The sequence below is a fragment of the Thalassophryne amazonica genome, chromosome 19, assembly GCF_902500255.1.
Source record: "Thalassophryne amazonica chromosome 19, fThaAma1.1, whole genome shotgun sequence".
NCBI lineage: Eukaryota > Metazoa > Chordata > Actinopteri > Batrachoidiformes > Batrachoididae > Thalassophryne > Thalassophryne amazonica.
Genome location: NC_047121.1, coordinates 46,827,298 through 46,845,440, shown reverse-complemented (window position 1 = coordinate 46,845,440; position 18,143 = coordinate 46,827,298). Strand labels below are relative to the sequence as shown.

The 18,143-nt window shown below is 40.9% G+C and overlaps 2 protein-coding genes across 4 annotated transcripts; both read right to left on the bottom strand.

The window, feature by feature from the left end:
- Positions 1 to 2,925: 2,925 nt before the first annotated feature.
- LOC117501152 (MAPK/MAK/MRK overlapping kinase-like) lies at positions 2,926 to 11,784 on the bottom strand. Of its 3 annotated transcripts, none has more exons than XM_034159981.1 (12): positions 11,497 to 11,784; positions 9,198 to 9,312; positions 8,856 to 8,945; positions 7,530 to 7,600; positions 7,355 to 7,433; positions 5,931 to 5,979; positions 5,654 to 5,832; positions 5,349 to 5,450; positions 4,245 to 4,418; positions 3,946 to 4,102; positions 3,610 to 3,804; positions 2,926 to 3,482 (listed from the first exon to the last, which is right to left on the bottom strand). In XM_034159981.1, exons 1-12 carry the CDS (start codon positions 11,657 to 11,659, stop codon positions 3,405 to 3,407), a joined length of 1,452 nt encoding a protein of 483 aa, XP_034015872.1. In that variant the 5' UTR covers positions 11,660 to 11,784; the 3' UTR covers positions 2,926 to 3,404. The 3 variants fall into 3 exon arrangements, with proteins under 3 accessions (XP_034015872.1, XP_034015875.1, XP_034015874.1); XM_034159984.1 differs by lacking the exon at positions 11,497 to 11,784 and adding an exon at positions 11,135 to 11,321; XM_034159983.1 differs by lacking the exon at positions 11,497 to 11,784 and adding an exon at positions 11,149 to 11,321.
- A 2,867-nt stretch (positions 11,785 to 14,651) lies between these two features.
- On the bottom strand, positions 14,652 to 17,899 carry LOC117501153. Its single transcript, XM_034159985.1, has 2 exons — positions 15,793 to 17,899; positions 14,652 to 14,848 (listed from the first exon to the last, which is right to left on the bottom strand). Exon 1 carries the CDS (start codon positions 17,878 to 17,880, stop codon positions 16,453 to 16,455), a length of 1,428 nt encoding a protein of 475 aa, XP_034015876.1. The 5' UTR covers positions 17,881 to 17,899; the 3' UTR covers positions 14,652 to 14,848; positions 15,793 to 16,452.
- Between the last annotated feature and the right edge of the window lie 244 nt (positions 17,900 to 18,143).

Here is an 18,143-nt window from a genome sequence, read left to right as displayed (position 1 = left end):
TTATGCTGTATCGAAAGTGCTGACAAGTATATGAAGCTCAGGAAGTGAAACGTTCACTCACAAAAATGTCAATTCTATGCATCTACCTTTTCTGATTAAAATCTTAAAATGATTTTACTTCAAGCTACTGCCATTTTCACTGAGTTTTTCCTCCTTTTGGCAATTTGCAGTAGTAATGCATGTTATGTCTGGGTGCCATGAACGGTGTGTTTTGAGGCGCCTCCACCAATGTGTAATGTCACTTTACATGTCTTGCTTAATCTTAACAGATTTAACACTTTTGTGTAGATTTTGTTTGTATGTGAGAGTCTGAAGTGTTTGCACTGCAGTTTAATCACATCAGCCAAAAAGCTTGAAGTCGTGGGTATGAACGTCCCGTGTAATAAATCTAAAACGGGCACAAAGACCAACTAAATAGATTTGATCCATAACGGGGTTTTTTTTTATACCCTACTTACTGGATTTAGTGGTCGTCTAGTGAAATGTTAATCATCTGAAAAGTCACTGCCAGTTCCTGCCCTGTGTTTAGTAATCACATTTAATTTCTAAATTGTCTTAGGTTTAAGGAATAATCATTTTTTCAAATTTGCCTTTGAAATTAGTTTGTAAAGATTTTATTTACAGAAATGATGAGCTGTCAAGAGTTCTATGAAACAGATCAAGTCACCTTTGGAATTTTCAATGTTTTGTTTTACAACTTTGAATCATCTATGCATTTGCTTACAACCACAAATCAGAAAAGGTTGGGATGATATGGAAAATGCTTAAAAAAAAATGCAGTTAAATCTACTTCTATTATTTTATTACTTTTATTTTGTTGTAGACCGTATGGACTCACATTTTATTTTTTGTGTGGTCAAATCACTTTCATTAAATATACATCCAATCCTGCATTTAAGGCCTTCAACACTCCAAAATGTTAAGAAAGGAAAGCATTACCAGATTGTAACGTCTCCATTCTTTTTCACAAGACATTTTGGAATTGAGGATAGCGAGTGAAGAAGTGTTCCAGGGGTCATTTTGCCCAATTCTACCTGCAAACACAAGTTATGCAGCCGTGTGGGATTGTCATTGTTGCAATTTAAATTTTGAAAATTCTCCCACATTCTCTATTATACCTCTTCCTGTTCCAAGCTGTTCCTGTTTTATCCCGAATAGCAAATCGGAGTGCATTTTGAAGCATCACGGTAACTCCTTGATCTGTCTTTTGTCAATTTCGAACAAACTTGGTATATGCAAGTACTTATGGTCATCATCAGCACCAGTTTTGAAATTTGGGTGAAATTTTCAAGTTGTTCAAAATTTCATCCCAATTTGAAAAATCTGCATCATTATGCAGTCACTTCAATCATGTTCAAACAGGTTTTAAAGGGGGTAGTTCTAGTGAGTACAGCTTGACACGTTTGATTGGACGTCATTGGGTTAAAACTTTAAAGCAAACGCAGCATTTGTTGCCGTTTGGGCTGAGAATGCAGCCGAGAGCAGCTTTACTTTCAATTTTGAGGAAGTAGTCATGTGTGCACTTTATAAGCCAGCCAGTTTCCAGATCTGCATGGGAGTCACATCGGAGTAAGCAGTTTAATCCCATTTTTGCACTTTTTTTGGGTCCTGAAAGAATGATGTCCTGTGGAATAGATGGTGAGGACTACTATGGAATAGGTGAGGACTACAGACAGGCCAGAACAGTATGTACCTCCTCCTCCTGCTGTAACCATGACTTTGTAATGTGTGCAGATTGTGACAACCCACACACAAAAAATTGTCTTGTTGGGAAAATGCATGGATGCCCCTGGAAAAGATGTCTTGAAGGCAGCATATGTAACTCAAAAATCTCTGTGCTTTTCTGCATTAATGTTGCCATCACAGAAGTTTAAATTACCTTTGCCAAGACTACTAACAGAACCTCATACCACGACAGACTGGTTTTTGGACTTGTTGGTAACATTCTGGATGGTCGTCTTCATCTCTCATCAGGAACATACTGTGTCCATTTCTTCAAAAAAAAAAAAAAAGCTTTGGAATACTGTTTTGTGTGACAGTACATGTTTTCACTGTGTGATGGTCAAACCCTGATGCCTATGAACCCAGACGCCACGTCTGGATAAGGGCGATGGATCTACAGGGTGATAAGGCGCATGTTTTTTTGCTGGATGCCCTTCCTGACAGGACACAACTCCACATTACAGGGGCAGAGGCGGGCCTTGAACCAGGAACCTTCCACTCCGGCAGCAAGCACACTAACACCTTGGCCCCCCAACCTTTAGAGAATACTGCGTTTGTACCACAGTATTTTTTAACCTCATTAGTAGCCCTAAATTTCCCTCGTCCTAATTTTTTTTTTTTTAGAATGTGTTAGACCTGAAATGCAGATTTGACTACACAAAACATGAAATATATGTTCTGCAAGGAAGTATGTATGAATCACTCCATGTCTTCATGAAGAGATTTGTTTGTTTGATATACGTATATGCCTGTCTATTATTTCTACAAATATGACTCTGTAAAGGCCGACTAATTTAATTCAGTTAATTCATCACAAAACAATTTATGACCACTTAAATGTAATACATGAAAACAACTGATATAGTTTGGAGTTTGCTGACAAATCTCCAGTATAATTACTGGCCTTTTTGCACTTGGTGGGAAATTAAGTTACTTTTTAAATGTTTTTGTATCTTCCCCTGATTGCTACTTTTTCGAAATTTGTTTCCAAGTGTGCCTTGTCTCAGTGATTTTTATTTATTTTTTAACAGGAAACTGAGTTGTATGCAAGACAAACGTTTATAGGTTTATCAGGTTGATCAGTTCATAGTTTTCTAAAAAGCACTGATTCAAAATTTTAAAATGACAAAATGTGAACACATCCAGGAGGGAAGGTTAACGTATTTACAGACTTTGCATTTTTCCCAAGAACTGGATTACACATTTGATGAAAGAAATATATATTATTCATGAGTCATTAAGAAGAGCTGTTCTTGTCTTGTATAGCAATGGTTTGCTCGTTTGTTATTGCTTGTGCTACAGGCTGATGTACAATTTCTAAATGACAGCAAAGAAACACCTGACAGGTCGGTCCTAACTGAGGTTCAACACAGAACTTTGTATCATTTGTGTTGAAATCAATGATTTTAGTTAATGCCTGGTATGTGGGTAGTTTAAATGGCTCCATATGCACTACCTTGGTTCCCCTCTCCTGGTTCTGTCACCAGAAGATGGTGCTATAGTGACTACAATGCTTTAAAGCCACAGCCTGCATGCTCTTCCAGTTATAGCGAGGGTCAAAGTTTGCTGTAGCTATCATAATATTAATGATGATGCACTCAAACACTTGCTCAGTGTCAGCACAGGTCTGTCCTTTTGTCAAAACCATTTTTTAAGCCAATGTCCAAAATGTCTTTTGGCTCTCAGTAGCCTCTGTGTTTCCTGTCCAGAGGGGGCATGAAGTACTTCTTGAAAGTTGACCTGTGCGACTCATCCCGGGGCTGTGGAGAGAAGAAATGCAGTTTAAATCCCAAATCAAATTCCACATTTGGGATGTATATATACATATGAGCTCTGTCTCTGGAAGACCAAATGTGTCAGGAAAAAGCTGACCTATTTCGAGCTTACTTTAGCTAACTGAGTCTGGCACTTTTTTGACATGATGGCCGGCAGTGTGCTTCGGTGGGTGAAGGGAAGTGCGGGCATGGTGGAGCTTGGGAAGGAGATCTGTGGCCCTGGTACAACCATGTTCAGCTTGGGTAACTCTGCCGGGTAATGAGGTACATTCCTCCTGATAATGGGTTCTCGCGTGTGCTTGATGTGCTGAAGAGAGAGAAGGTCAGATGGCAGCTTGATTACTTTTTTTTTAACTCTGATAATTCAAAACACAGATGAGAATGAAATGGGGCTCATTCACAAAACAGTGGCCTAAGCTCATATATGATCTGTGGCATTTAGACTCACACTCATTAAAGGCGTTTGTCTCATGTGTCGTCCTCGCACTTGTTTGCCCACTCTGGCTGGCCGCCAAAGGAGGTCTAAGGCATTGTGCACGGAGCTACTGTCTCCTCCATCCACAGTCCCAACAGCTCTAAGTGTCTCAGCTCTCTTTTCTGCCAACCTGCATGAATAAATGAAGAGGCAACACTTCCGATACAATCGCCAGAACATAAAGAATGACAGATGATACAAAAAAATGCCCTTTCCAAGACGTAACAAATTCAGTGTTGCTTCTCTTTGATGACATAAAAAGATTCAAGTACCTGATTTCTCTAAAGTACATGTGCTGCAGCGCTGTTTCTGCGGTGATGCGTTCATCTGGATCATAGGCGAGCATCTGATAGAGCAGTGACAGAGCCGGAGCTGGGCAGTTTGGGATGAGCCGTGAGATACCAGTGCCTTTCTTCGGAACAAAGTTGAAATGCATCGCTCGAGACCTGCCAGATATTCATTTGCGTTAAACTTATTCAGTTAGCAGATGCTTTTATCCAAAGTAACTCAGGAAGTGCAGAAGTACTGATTCTAAACAAAGAGGAGAATACCTACAGAAGTAAAGTGAGCATTGAAGTATGTTAGAAGGTTAGGAGAGCACCTCTCCAAAGACAGGGACACCCGTGTTGTGGAGTTTTGATGTAGAATTGTCTACTGAGGCTGCCTTGTTTAGGGATGGCAATGCCAGACTTAGTTCCTGTGAGGAACGTAGTGGCTGAGATGGGGACCGTGTCGTTGCTCCGTAAGCAGGCATTAGTGACAAATGTGATTCGGGCTGTTACAGGAAGCCAGTGGAGGTCAGTGAGAACTGGGGTAAAATGACCTTTTAGGGTAAATACCAGATGCATCACCTCAGTCTGGGCCATCTCTAAGAGTTACGTTGCACATGCTGGGAATCTCACTCGGGCATTGCAGGATCTGAGACGAGACAGAACCTTGGGTTGCTGGGTAGCATATTGATTTTGGTTAAGCCTCATTTTTCGTATATTGTAAAGAACAGAGTGGCATGACTGAAAGACTTTTACATACCAAAGACAACCACAAATTTAATGTGCACCCCTTTCCTAACAGGAAATAAAAGGGTCATTAAGGAACACTCTATTATAGGTCGGTTTCTTAAAAATTAATAAAATACCTTATAGTCACTTAGGTTGTTTCTCTAACAAAAACTTAAGGTTTCTAAGAACCTATTTGGTGACTTAAATAAATGGAGTCCACACTTAGGCTTGGAAAGTTTAAAGAAGTGAGTTCAAGAATAAGTTTTGCTTCCAACAGGGGAGTTTTTATATGTGCAGTCTGTAATGCGTAGAACAAAAACACATGCACAATATGATGGCTTTAAATTTTCAAACCAGGTATTTCAGGGGCAAACTCACTGTTTGAACTTTTGAAGGAGACTTTGATCTGGTGTCCCCAACACATCATGGATCTTGGCAACCTGATCCAACTCATTGGTTCCAGGAAAGAGAGGATTCAGACTGAAACACACAACAAAGCTGGTTGCAATGCATTTGTTTGACATTTGTTTATGTGTGCGGTTACTGACAGGATCAGCCCAATTTCACGGAAAGAAAACTAACTGAAACCATCTGGAAACTCCTGTAAATAAAGTATTATGCTGTGAAATTACGCATGCACCACCAGGCCAGAGAAGTGGGCCTGTTTCCAACCATGCCAGTACCTCATTATCTCATAGAAGACACAACCGGCGCTCCAGATGTCCATCTTTAAGCTGTAGTAGCCGTCAGTGAGAAGGCACTCTGGGGCTCTGTACCACCGTGTGGAGATGTACTCTGTGTGAGGAGGCTTGGAGTACACACTCCGACATGAACCGAAGTCTGCCAGTTTCAGAACGTTTTGCTGCAAAATGTGTGAAAGAGATGAGACCAAAATGAACAAGTCTCAAATGTAGCTCATACCCTAACAGAAAAATGATCTAGATTACTGACGAGTCTCACTTTGATGAGGATGTTCTCAGGTTTCACATCTCTATGAAAGATCCCACAGCTGGAAAAGAGCAAGGGAGCCGAGGTGAGGAGGAACAAATTTATTTAATATTGACAATTAAATAAAAAAAAATTTGGTTGTTGTGGTTATTATTTGTGAGTTTGTAGTGCAGAATACCTACTTTAAATTGAGGGTAAGTACATCCAAATCACGTGATCAAACTACACAAATTACGTCACTTTGTGGGCGTGGTTCCCCTATTTCATGGAAGCAAAAGTAACAGACAACTGAACAGCTTAATTACCATATTTCATGACCAGATCTGCTATCATCTTTGATATAAGGTCCAAAGTTGATTTTTGAAGTGAAGCAGCACCTAATTGTCAGATTACTTTTGGTCCATAAGAAATGAGTAGGAACCACTGACAGAAACTACTGTAATTCCTAAAACACTGACCAGATTAGGATGCACTTACATTTAAAAGGGTCATTCATTTTCTATACCTGCTTACTCCAATTAGGGGTCATGGGGAAGCTGGAAGCCCACATTCACCCATGCTGATGTCAGCGTGCGGCCATGCAAGGCGCTCACTACACACTGGGAGCAACTTGGGGATTAAGGACCTTGCCCAAAGGCCCTAAGTGATTTTCCAGCCAGATGAGGGTTTGAACCGAGGACCCTCTAGTCTCAAGCCCATTGCTTAACCACAAGGCCATCACCTCCCCATATGGTGCATCCAGAAAGTATTCACAGCACTTCACTTGTTCCACATTTTATGTTACAGCCTTATTCCAAAATGGATGAAATTCATTTTTTTCTTCAAAATTCTATAGACAATACCCCATAATGACGATATGAAAAGGGTTTTTTTTTTATTTTGGGAAATTTATTAAAAATAAAAAATTAAGAAATCACATGTACATAAGTACGTACAGCCTTTGCCATGAAGCTCAAAATTAAGCTCACCTTCTTGCTGTGAGGCAAAAGTACTGACCATTAAGTCACCACATCAGCCTTTAAAAGTGTTTTTATGTCTGTGTGTGTACACTTTTCATAGCTGCATGTGGTTGGAATTTCTTGCACAAGTCCAAAAATTTTGTCATTTCATTTAGAAACTCCCAAGCTATTAACAAAAGTGGACTGCTTCCACTCAGACACGCCCACTGAGTTTGTGTACCCTCTGTGTGGCACACCCACTTGGCGTTCAGAGAACAAGAGTGTCTCACTCACTGAAGGAAGACAGGGTATGGAAACTTGGAGAAAAAACCTTATACCTCACCAACTTGTCTATGTCCGCTGCACTACAAGCTCATGTTCATTATTTGCTTTCAACTTTAAGCTGTGATCGATGGCCAAAATAACAACAGGTTTTGTCTTTCCAAATATTTGTGGACCTATACTGATGCTGAGTAATGTGGGTATTTCCATAATTACCTGTGCATATGTTGCAGTGACTTGCACAGCTGGTACATGTAGTGTTTTACAGTGTGTTCGGGCAGTGGAGTTTGTCTTCCTGCATGAAACAAATTATGCCTATAATTACACAAACACTACTTTTTAAAACGGTCTTCATGCTAAATTCTCAGTCATGACATACTTTGACTTTTACCTTGTATGAACTCATAGATGTTCATCTCCATCAGCTCACAAATCAAAGAGACTGTTCCAGTTTCTTTGTCACTGAAACAGCAGATTAGATCAGGTTTACATGCCCCATACTGCATAAGAAATTACAAAATGATGACAACTGTGTTCTGCAGATGTGGTCTCAAATCCAGATTATCAGAGAGCTGATTCATAATGTCCCACACAATTCTGAAATTCAAATGTGACCCTGTACAACTCCTCACTTGGGGGAAGGAGGAGTAACAGGAAGACAGGGGATGGGAAGGAGAGGAACAGTAGTAGCCAGTAAGCCAGGAGCAAAATTGTTTTTACTTCTACTTTTGATACTCTGTGTGCTCTTACCCCGTGTGCTGCCATACAATGGTGCTGGAAACCCAGTTTCCCTTGGGAGTCTTCCCAAGGGAATAATAATGTTCTGTCTAATCTAATGTAATCTAATCAAAACTGGATGTGTGTATTTTATTACTATTACTCAACTATCAAAGCTATTTAAACATATATGTGCAATGATTTTAGTGGATAGATGTTCTATTAAAGGTGTTGTCTCTTTCAATTTTGTACCATTTTAGTGATAAAAAGGATTTTCTTCTGCACCAGTATAATTTTGTTTTGAGAAAAGATTGACAAGATTATAATGCCAGGAAGCTCAAAACTCATCTTGTCTGAAAACAATTTATGATTTTGAACCACATGGATTAAAATACAGAGACAACATGTCAAGACACACTGGGAATTCTGGTTCCGAGTATACAGTTTGAGGGTTAAACGGCACTGTTATGCTACATATGCTAGTGCAGCCTTCAATTGTGACTAAAAGTCTCAAAAAGTGATATAAAATGGGAACAGAAAGGCAGTGACGCATGCAACTAATAAACATAGGCAATCGGAGATCCCCTGGGGAGAACTATGAATAAAATCTGGACATTTCACTCAAATGTTTTGCTGGATTAGATCTGCTGGACAGGTAAGACAACACTTACACAGGTCAATAATAATGTTAGTTACATTGGTAGCATGTTTTTACTTGGGTTTCCAATATTAGTCTGTATCATGGCTTTATTAGGTGTATTTTCCCAAGTTTCTATGAAATACAGCATGAACTTTGAACCTTGTTAATGCACTTCCTCCTTCATGTCATCTGCAAGATCTCACAGTAAACTCACTATATTTGTTAAGATCCCCCATCCCCCATATAAATACTTTAACAGTAATATTGTTTTATATATATATATATATATATATATATATATATATATATATATATATATATATATATGTACACACACAGAGACAACAATGTAGTACTCACAAAATCAGTTCGTGTAGCTGTATGATATTTGCATGTGGGCTGAGCCTCTTCATCGCCTGGACTTCCCGTAGGTTGTTAGCTTGCTCCAGACTTAATAACAAAGGACATAAGATATGTAATGTCAGGTGAGGAGAAGTCAGGTGGTTCCAAAGAACCAATCAAAAGGTATTTTATAGTTATACGAATGTGACATAATGCCTTGATTCAAACAGACGTGTTGACCTGCTGACATCTGGTAGGATAGACTAAAAAAAAACTGGCTGTAAACCTGCCAATTCAATTTCAAAAGCCCAAACGTTACTTGAAACCTGATCCAGGAAAACAATATTAAAAACTAAATACCTGTTAATTGTCTGCTTCATGGTTTTACAGGCGTAGAACTTCCCATCTTTCAGGCTCTGAGTTTTAACGACCTCTGAGAATGTTCCCTCTCCAATTTTCTTGATTATTTTGTAGCCTGCACAACAAAAAAGAGAAAAACCAAAGCCTTAAGAAACCAGACAACCCGTACAATACTGTATGCATTGAGATAATACATATTTTTTCTAATTCATATTTAAAACCTTATAATCAAATTCAGTCACATCAAGATGTTAAATAAAACCACAGTCCCATGTTCATGCAAACATAAAGATAAAGTAGAATAAATATTTCCTGATTTCCACTTCTGGGATAAAGTTGTCTTTTATTATCCTTTCCCAAATGGTGTAGAAGAAGAGGTAGTAAGTTCTAGGGCCTAGGCCATGAGGCCTACTGGTGCCAATGGTTATCACGGATTCCATAGTGTGAATCGAATGAGAGTAGACAATTACCCCTGGATGGGATACCAGGCTGATGCAGGTTACGTCCCCATTCAAGGCTGGTACCCATTTACAACTGGGTGGACGGGATGATGCAGATGAAGTGTTTTGTCCAAGGAGACAGACAGGTAGAGTGACCAGGAATGAATCATAGATCTAAGTATTGGTTGCCGAACTCCTTTTCCACTGATCTATGCCCTCTACAAATTAATCTTAAAGTGAAAGCAAATTTCAATGGCAGTCTGCCTGTCTGTGGACAATATGATCCAAAGGTTATGGACAGAGGTTAATAAATTTTGTGGAGAAGTAGGTCTTGGGTCGAGGGATACTTGATTAGATTTTGAAGTAGAACAAGATCCAAGATAATTTTACGTAATTATTATATAATGTTTCTCATTAGCTGCACAGTAAATTTTGCAGAGTAAAATATACTCTGCCAGGATAACATTTGGTCCCAGTCCAAATAGAGTTAAATATACTCTATCATAGTGCTAAATCAATTCTATCACAGGGTAAAATCAACTCTATCATGCTGTGAATGACTTACTGGAGTTGAAAAATGTGATTTGACAAGACAGTAGAGCTGATTTCACTCTATAACAGAGTGTATTTTACTCTATTTGGACTGGAATAAAATGGGAAAAAATCCTTTGACAGTGAAATCGAACAACTCACTTACACTAAACATCTTGAAGGCCACCAAGATGTCCAGTTGCTATATACAGTACATTTCAAGGTATCTCTTAAACCCCATTCTCATGTTCATGTGTACACATCTCAGAAAGCTACAGTTTGAATTCGTATCTATATTTTGGAAAACCTTAACATCAGGGTGGGTGTCTGTGACAACGTGTATCAGGACTTTGCTTTCATGGTCAAACCGCTTTACAGTGATGCCGCCATGCAAGGTGCTCAATTGCACACCAGGAGCAACTCTGGGATTATCATTAAGGACCTTGCCCCTTGTATTATCGTGGAACCATGTTGAACATGTTGTCACATCACCAGTAGGTTTTCCAGAAGATCTACACACACCAGTTTTTCATTATAGATCATGACCACCTGGGATGAATAGCTGTAGAAGTAAGATCTGGGCTTTACCAGATAGACTGAGAATCTTCAGTGACAACTTTTGGCCAACACTTTTTGTTCACTTGCTAGATTATTTCTTTAAGAGCGATTCAGTCAAGAATCACACAATAATAGTATAAAGTTAGTTTTATAAGTTGTACCAATAGACTCAGGGGTGGATCCTCATAAAAGGGGCGGGGCCAAAACATTTAAGAGTGGTGGCAGAAGCATGCACACTGAGTGCCTTTCTAGTTAAGAGTAAAGCCTAAAAACACAGCAAAATAGCACACTGTGTCACACAACAGGGACAAAAGCCTGACGCTGACTGCATTTAGCTTGACATCTGTTGAAGGAACTGTTACGGAATATACGTTCAGATAAACCACAAACGCCGACCCCGCGTCTGACCTGTCATCACTCACAGTGCATTCCTTTCAATCTTATCTGCCGCATAAAGGTCGTTTATCCATAACGTGAGTGTCTGAGCAACATTTTACACCGTGATGTGCGAAAAGGCGACAAAAGCGTTGAACCCGGCAACTAGCATAGCCGGCTAGCAGGAACCTGTTAGCTGACCGTCGCCTTGGTAACAGAGCACGCCTTCGCCCTCCACTCTGACCCGAGGAGACTCGATCGGTCTGAGTCCGACACACTCACAATAAACCACGAATATCACACAGACATATACTGAAAACCGTGCCGTAATTATATGCCGTAGGCCCTGAAAAAAAAAAAAAAAAAAAAAAAGAACAGAAACATCGAAGCAATACCTTTGTTCCAGAGGTGGGTGGTGACTGTTAGCTCGGATTTCTTCTCATTGTTGTCCAAAATAACCTCTCCTCTGTTGTCACAGGCTTCAGATGGTGTTTTACACGCATTTCGAAGGGAAGCCCTATTTTTGACGCTAATAAGCCAGTTTGAGTAGTGCATCATTAGTGCACATTGATGCCAATTAGATTAGTGTTTTGAAACGGGTCGCATTTATCTCACTCAGTAAATGCATTTTTTGTTTTAACTCACGCACAGTGTGTGTGTGTGTGTGTGTGTGTGAGTGAGTGAGAGAGGGTTCTATGATGGGCGTGATCCATACTAGACTGCGTGTCGAAACGTTTTGAAACCATGATACGGTTTCGTCGAAGCAGTGTTTCGAGACATGTATCAAAGAGGACCCCCTCTCACCCCACTTTTTTCAAGCAAGGTTTGTGGTTTGAACGCTAGGGGGCGCTAAGCTCACACACATAAATGATCTCTCCAGCTAAGATGGTAAAAGCACTGGGCTTGAACGGCAACAATGAATGAGGTTGGCTCCAAAATGTTTGAACATACCAAAACGTTTTATTGTTACTGTAAATTACTGATGGAGAACTCAAAACTGTTGTGGAACATTTTGAAGCCTTTGCATCACCTGTATTTTGGAACATTATCTGGATAGTCCATGTAGGCCATTACACAAGCATATTTTATATTTCCCTTCTGTATATTTATTTTTATTACATTATTCCATTTTTTTTATTACATTGCTTGTTATATTCTGTTGTTCTTACCAGCATGCTTATTTTATGTTATTCCCCCCCCGCACTTATATTTAGATATTTTGTACTTAGTTATTTATATATATTTGGGCATCCAGTGTGGGCAGCAAAGTAAGAATTTCATTGCACGGGGAAACATGTTTCTTTACTGTGCATATGACAATAAAAGCTTTGAATCTTGAACCTGAAGTCAATTTTGACCTAAACAACAACTAAACAACACTTCAAATCCAGCTTCAGTATACCATGGCCTATATAAAAATGTGTGTTTGCCATCTCATAGCCAGGTAGGGGTCAATGAAAGATTATACAGTAGTCAACATATAAAAATGAGCCAATCATATTGAAAACTATACCACATTATTTGTCTGATCATAAAGATTCAAAAAAGGTATAGTTTGGAGTATCTATGACTGAATGTTATGGAGTTATAGGGTAAAAACATCAAAAAGTTTGTTTCAGTTTGTACAGGGGTCAAAATATGAAGTTGATCCAATTTTGGTAAAAAGTGATGCAAATTATTGGTTGAGCCAACAGGATTAATAAATGGAATAGCTCGGACCATGCTGAATGTTTGGTCTTTAAAGTAATGGTCAAACACGGCCAACGTCCATTGGATTCTATGTACCCTGTAATGTGCTAACTAAGCTTAACTGACAGAGCAAACCATTCCTTTTTCGAATGATATTAACTCCTCTAGCAATTTTCATTTTTCATTCTGGGGGGTTCTGACTGCTGGGGGGTTCCCATGATGCACTGTTTCTTTCTCTTTTTGCTCTGTATGCACCACTCTGCATTTAATCATTAGTGATCGATCTCTGCTCCCCTCCACAGCATGTCTTTTTCCTGGTTCTCTCCCTCAGCCCCAACCAGTCCCAGCAGAGGACTGCCCCTCCCTGGGCCTGGTTCTGCTGGAGGTTTCTTCCTGTTAAGAGGGAGTTTTTCCTTCCCACTGTAGCCAAGTGCTTGCTCACAGGGGGTCGTTTTGACCGTTGGGGTTTTACATAATTATTGTATGGCCTTGCCTTACAATATAAAGCGCCTTGGGGCAACTGTTTGTTGTGATTTGGCGCTATATATAAAAAAAAAAAATTGATTGATTCCTTTATTCCAGTTTTTCTTCAAGTTCTGTTGTACATTTTGGCCCATGTTTGCCCACACAATGGACATCATAGTTTTGTCCACAGCACTGATGCTGATGCGGGCACAACATCTCAGGGGTGCTGAAAAGGGGAGAATAAGGAGAAGGATTCTGTTATTTTCTGCCTCTTATTAACTAAAATGGACTACAGAATATATCTTTCTAGCCCAGCGGGGCTATAGTTTTATTTAACTCATCACTGGAGATATAAAACGTGTGACTTCTCTGGCTCAGTCACTGGTGCAACACACAAAACAGTCCGTGTGGACAACAATTCCCATTGATACATCCTTGATCTTTTTTTTTTTTTTTTTTTGATTACACTCTTAACTTGTAAACAATGTACACATTCAAAATTCTGTCAAGGTAAGAGGTCAAGTGTTACTGAAAATCTTGTCCACAAGGTATAACTCATAACTGTTACTGGAAATCTAATCTGTAAAGTATAAATCACAACTGTTCAGATATTAATCACATCCTAGGCAAGATCAACTTAAAAATAGTTGTAGTTATCATTAAAATTAAATGATGGTTCAGATTGACATCCATTGTAATATTCTTACTTTAAATAAATTCAAGATCAAAGTTACAGACGATTGTCCTCATCAACTCATTACCAGCTTAGTACATTCCGTACACAGACATGTTTGTAATAACAATGGATTTTTTTTTCTTCCCACTTACAACATATTTTTCTTTTTTTTCCCCCCAAAGGCCATAAGTGGTTCACCACTAGTGACTCACAAAGTCTTTGAATCTTTGTGGTTTCACCACTGTGCGACCAGATCTAGTGGTCACAGGTAGGTCACTCTGACCAGCACTGTCCTGGTCAGACGTTGTGGTGTGTGTGAGGAACAGCTGGTGATGGTACATCAGTGTCCATGTCCACAGGCTCACTGAAAGCCTGTGCGTCGGCACGCCGGAGGTGTTTGTGGTTCCTCCTAAGAACACCACCCGACTGCAGTTGGATGTCGTATGATCTTGCATCCACGATCCTCAGTACCTTGCCTAGTCTCCACAATGTGTGCGGCTTGAATGGTTGTATTCGCACACAGTCACCTGGTTTCAGTGTGTCCAGATCTCTGGCTGATCGATTGTAATAGGCACACTGGCGTTCTTGTTTCCTTTTCAGGCTCTGCTCCACTTGTTGCACTTTTGGCTGCAGAAGGCTCGCTTTAGTGGGCAGCAGTGTTCTGGTGCGGCGACTGAGAAGTCTTTGTGCTGGACTGCTGTCTAGGCCTTGTGATGGTGTGTTGCGGTGATCCAACAGTGCGAGGTAAGGATCTTGTCCAGCCATTTTCGCTTTGAGCAACAGTCTCTTGGCTGTTTTGACCGCCGATTCAGCTTTGCCATTGCTTTGAGGGTGCCCAGGCGACGAGGTCTTGTGCAGGAATTCCCATCGTTCGCTGAATCTTTTGAATTCTTGCGAGGAGTATTGTGGTCCATTATCTGAAATGACAACATCAGGGATTCCTTGTCTGGCAAAGTAGGCTTTCAATTTGTTTATCACTGATGTAGATTTCGTGTCTGATAGGTAGTCAATTTCCCAGAAGTTGGAGTGATAATCTACTGTGACTAGATAGTCCTTGTTGTCAAAAGTAAACAGATCAGTGCCCACTTTAGCCCATGGACGGTTTGGCATTTCATGTGAGATCAGTGTTTCTTTTTGCTGCTTGTAATCCACTGACCTGCAGATGTCACACTTGCTTACATATGTTTTGATTTGGTCATTAATCCCTGGCCAGTATACGCACTCTCTGGCCCTCCGTAGGCATCCTTCTACACCCAGATGAGAGGAGTGTAAACGGCACGTAATGTCTCTACTCAGTGCCTAGAGGATGACGATACATTCGCCTCTGAACACTATTCCATCTTGATGGCTCAATTCATCTTGAAAAAAGAAGTATGGCCTAATGTCACTAGCTGTCTTTGCTTTGTCATTTGGCCAGATTCAATGAGAATCTGCAGTGTTGCATCCTCCTTTGTGGCAGAACGAATTGAACTAAGGCTGTCTGCAGATATGGGCACATGCTGTAACATATTTATAGTCTCTATTTTAGCTTCCACTGAGCCATAGGACGAACATTCTGGAAGGTAAGCTCGGCTCAAGGTGTCTGCCAACACCATATCTCTTCCTGGTAAGTACACTACATCCACATCATACTTCTGAATGCGCATCATCATTCACTGCAGTCATTTGGGAGCACTTAGTAAAGGCTTCCTCACAATGTTTTTTAAGGGTCTGTGATCACTCTGTACAGTAACTTTACGGCCATAAGTATACTGGTGGAACTTCTCCAAACTAAAAATCATCGCTAAGAATTCTTTCTCTATTTAGGCATAGCCCCTTTCTGTCTGTGTGAGTGCTCTGCTTGCAAAAGCTATGAGCTTACCCCTCTGGACCAGTGCTGCTCCTAGGCCTGTGTCTGACGCATCACACTGCACAGTCAGCTCCTCTTCTGGACTGTAGTATTTGAGCACCGGTGTGTTTGCAATCATTTTTTTCAGTTTGACAAACGTCTCCTCATGTTGCTCTGACCACCTCCATTCACAGTCTTTGTGTGTCAGTTCTCTCAGCAGCTGACAGTGGTCAGAGAAGTGAGGGCAGAACTTTGCTAAATAATTCACCATGCCTAACAGTCTCTGCACGGCTTTCACATCAGTTGGGCTTGGCATTTGTTCAATGGCACGCACCTTTTCCGGATCAACTTTCAGCCCATTCGCTGTCAGGAGATGTCCAATGTATGTCGCTTCCTTTTGTTTCAGTTTGAACTTCTCTACATTCAGTTTGATGTTCTTTTGTCTGCACCTGTTCAGAAACAATCTCAATTTCTCATCATGATCACGCTGTGCCATTTCTTGTGTCTCACCTTGTCCGGTGATCAGGACATCATCTGCGATGATGTACAGACCTGGCAGATCATCCAGTGCTTATGTCAGCTTTCGCTCGAAGACCTCTGGCGCTGGGCTGATTCCCATTGGGAGTCTCAGCCACCTGTAATGTCCAAAACACTCGCAACCTCCCATTCTGCTTCTGCACTACCACCATACCATTAATCCAATCTGTGTTGCACTCCACGGGTGATTCCTCTTTTCTGTAGGTCGAGCAGTTCAGCCTTCAATGGCTTCATCATGGCAACTGGCACCCGGCGCCTTGGCAACTGCACCGGTTTCACTGAGCTTTTGATTTCCAGGCGATACTCTCCTTCAACGCAGCCATCGCCGTTGAACACATCTGCATACTCCGCTTTTATCTGGTCCATGATCCATTGGCCCCTTGTATCTGGCGATGTAGTAACGATGCTGTCGACTGCCATGTTTTCATACTGCACTTTGATCAGCTGCATGTCTTCGCTTGCTCTTTTGCCCAGTAGTGGTCCAGTGGCACCTTCCCCTACCAGTTGGAATTCTAACCTGTACAGTTTCTGGTTTCTTGGATTTCTCAGTTTCAGTTTGCATTTCCCCAGTGGCTTCAGTTTGCTCTTGTTGTACATGACTAACACAGTCTTTGTGTCTTCCAACTTTGTGTTTGGATCAATCAGGTCAATTGGGATAATGTTACACGTAGCACCACTGTCTATCTGGAATTTCACAGTCTTGTTCCCAAGAAGCATGCCAGCAAAAAGCTGTGTACTGTGCTGTTTATCCACTACATTCACACTGTTGACTTTCTGTGCAGTAACACTGAGTACTTCTTCAAAATCATCACTGTCAGATACAGCTACATGGACCTGTTTTGTTTTTTCTCTTGTCTGCTGACTTGCTTTACACATAGCAGCAAAATGGTTGTCTTTGCCACATTTTTTGCATTTCTTCCCGTACGCGGGGCATTTCTGTTTATTTCTCTCATGCGATTTTCCACAGAACTTACAGTCAACGATGTTCCCCAGCTGTCTGTTCCGCGCAGGCTCTTTCACTGCATGCACTTCTTCCACTTTGGGTCCGGAGATTGTTTTGACATTTTCCTGCGACAACTCCACTGCACGGCACAACTGGATGCAGGACTCAAGTGTCTGTTTGTCCTGTCGTAGCAGCCGCTCCCTCATGGTAGCATTGTTGCTACCACACACGATTCTGTCACGAATCAACGAGTCACGTAGCGTCCCAAAGTTGCATGTTTTCGCCAACACTTTTAATTCGGTCACATAACAGTCTATGGTTTCACTAAGGCCTTGGTTTCTCGAAAAGAAACGGAAACGCTCTACAGTTTCATTCACGCTAGGCATGCAGTGTTCATCAAGTTTCTTAATGATATCTGCTATCTTCCATGCTGCTTTAGGCGTGTCACCCATCAGTGTGTCCAGTAGCTCTCTCCCGCTCTCACCCACGAGATAGCCGAACAGTTTGTCCTTGGTGGTTTCATCGTCATCTCCCACCGCAAGGTCCACATAAAGCAAAAACTCTTCTTTCCATACCTTCCAACTCTTTGCGAGATTGGCTGAGTCCATGCACAGACGCTGTGGAGGTTTCAATCCTTCCATGCTCGGGCGTCCGTATGCTAATAATCCACGCCGTGTGTTGATTAGCTGACTAGCAGGTGTATATGCTCCTTCCCGCGGCGAAGGGAGCGAACTAAAAAAAACTAAGCTTACAAAACGTAAAACTGGTCAAAATCCGTGACCGCTGCCACCATGTTATTTTCCGCCTCTTATTAACTAAAACGGACTACAGAATATATCTTTCTAACCCAACGGGGCTATAGTTTTATGTAACTCATCACTGGAGCTATAAGACGTGTGACTTC

Excerpts from the sequence above, each read along its gene's own strand:
- LOC117501152 (XM_034159981.1), bottom strand. The coding sequence starts at position 11,659 with ATGATGCACTACTCAAACTGGCTTATTAGCGTCAAAAATAGGGCTTCC. Across the intron at positions 5,980-7,354 it reads TCACTGCAACATATGCACAG|CTGTGGGATCTTTCATAGAG; the intron begins GTAATTATGGAA and ends GCTCTTTTCCAG. Across the intron at positions 5,833-5,930 it reads CTGAGAACATCCTCATCAAA|CAAAACGTTCTGAAACTGGC; the intron begins GTGAGACTCGTC and ends CACATTTTGCAG.
- LOC117501153 (XM_034159985.1), bottom strand. The coding sequence starts at position 17,880 with ATGGAAGGATTGAAACCTCCACAGCGTCTGTGCATGGACTCAGCCAAT.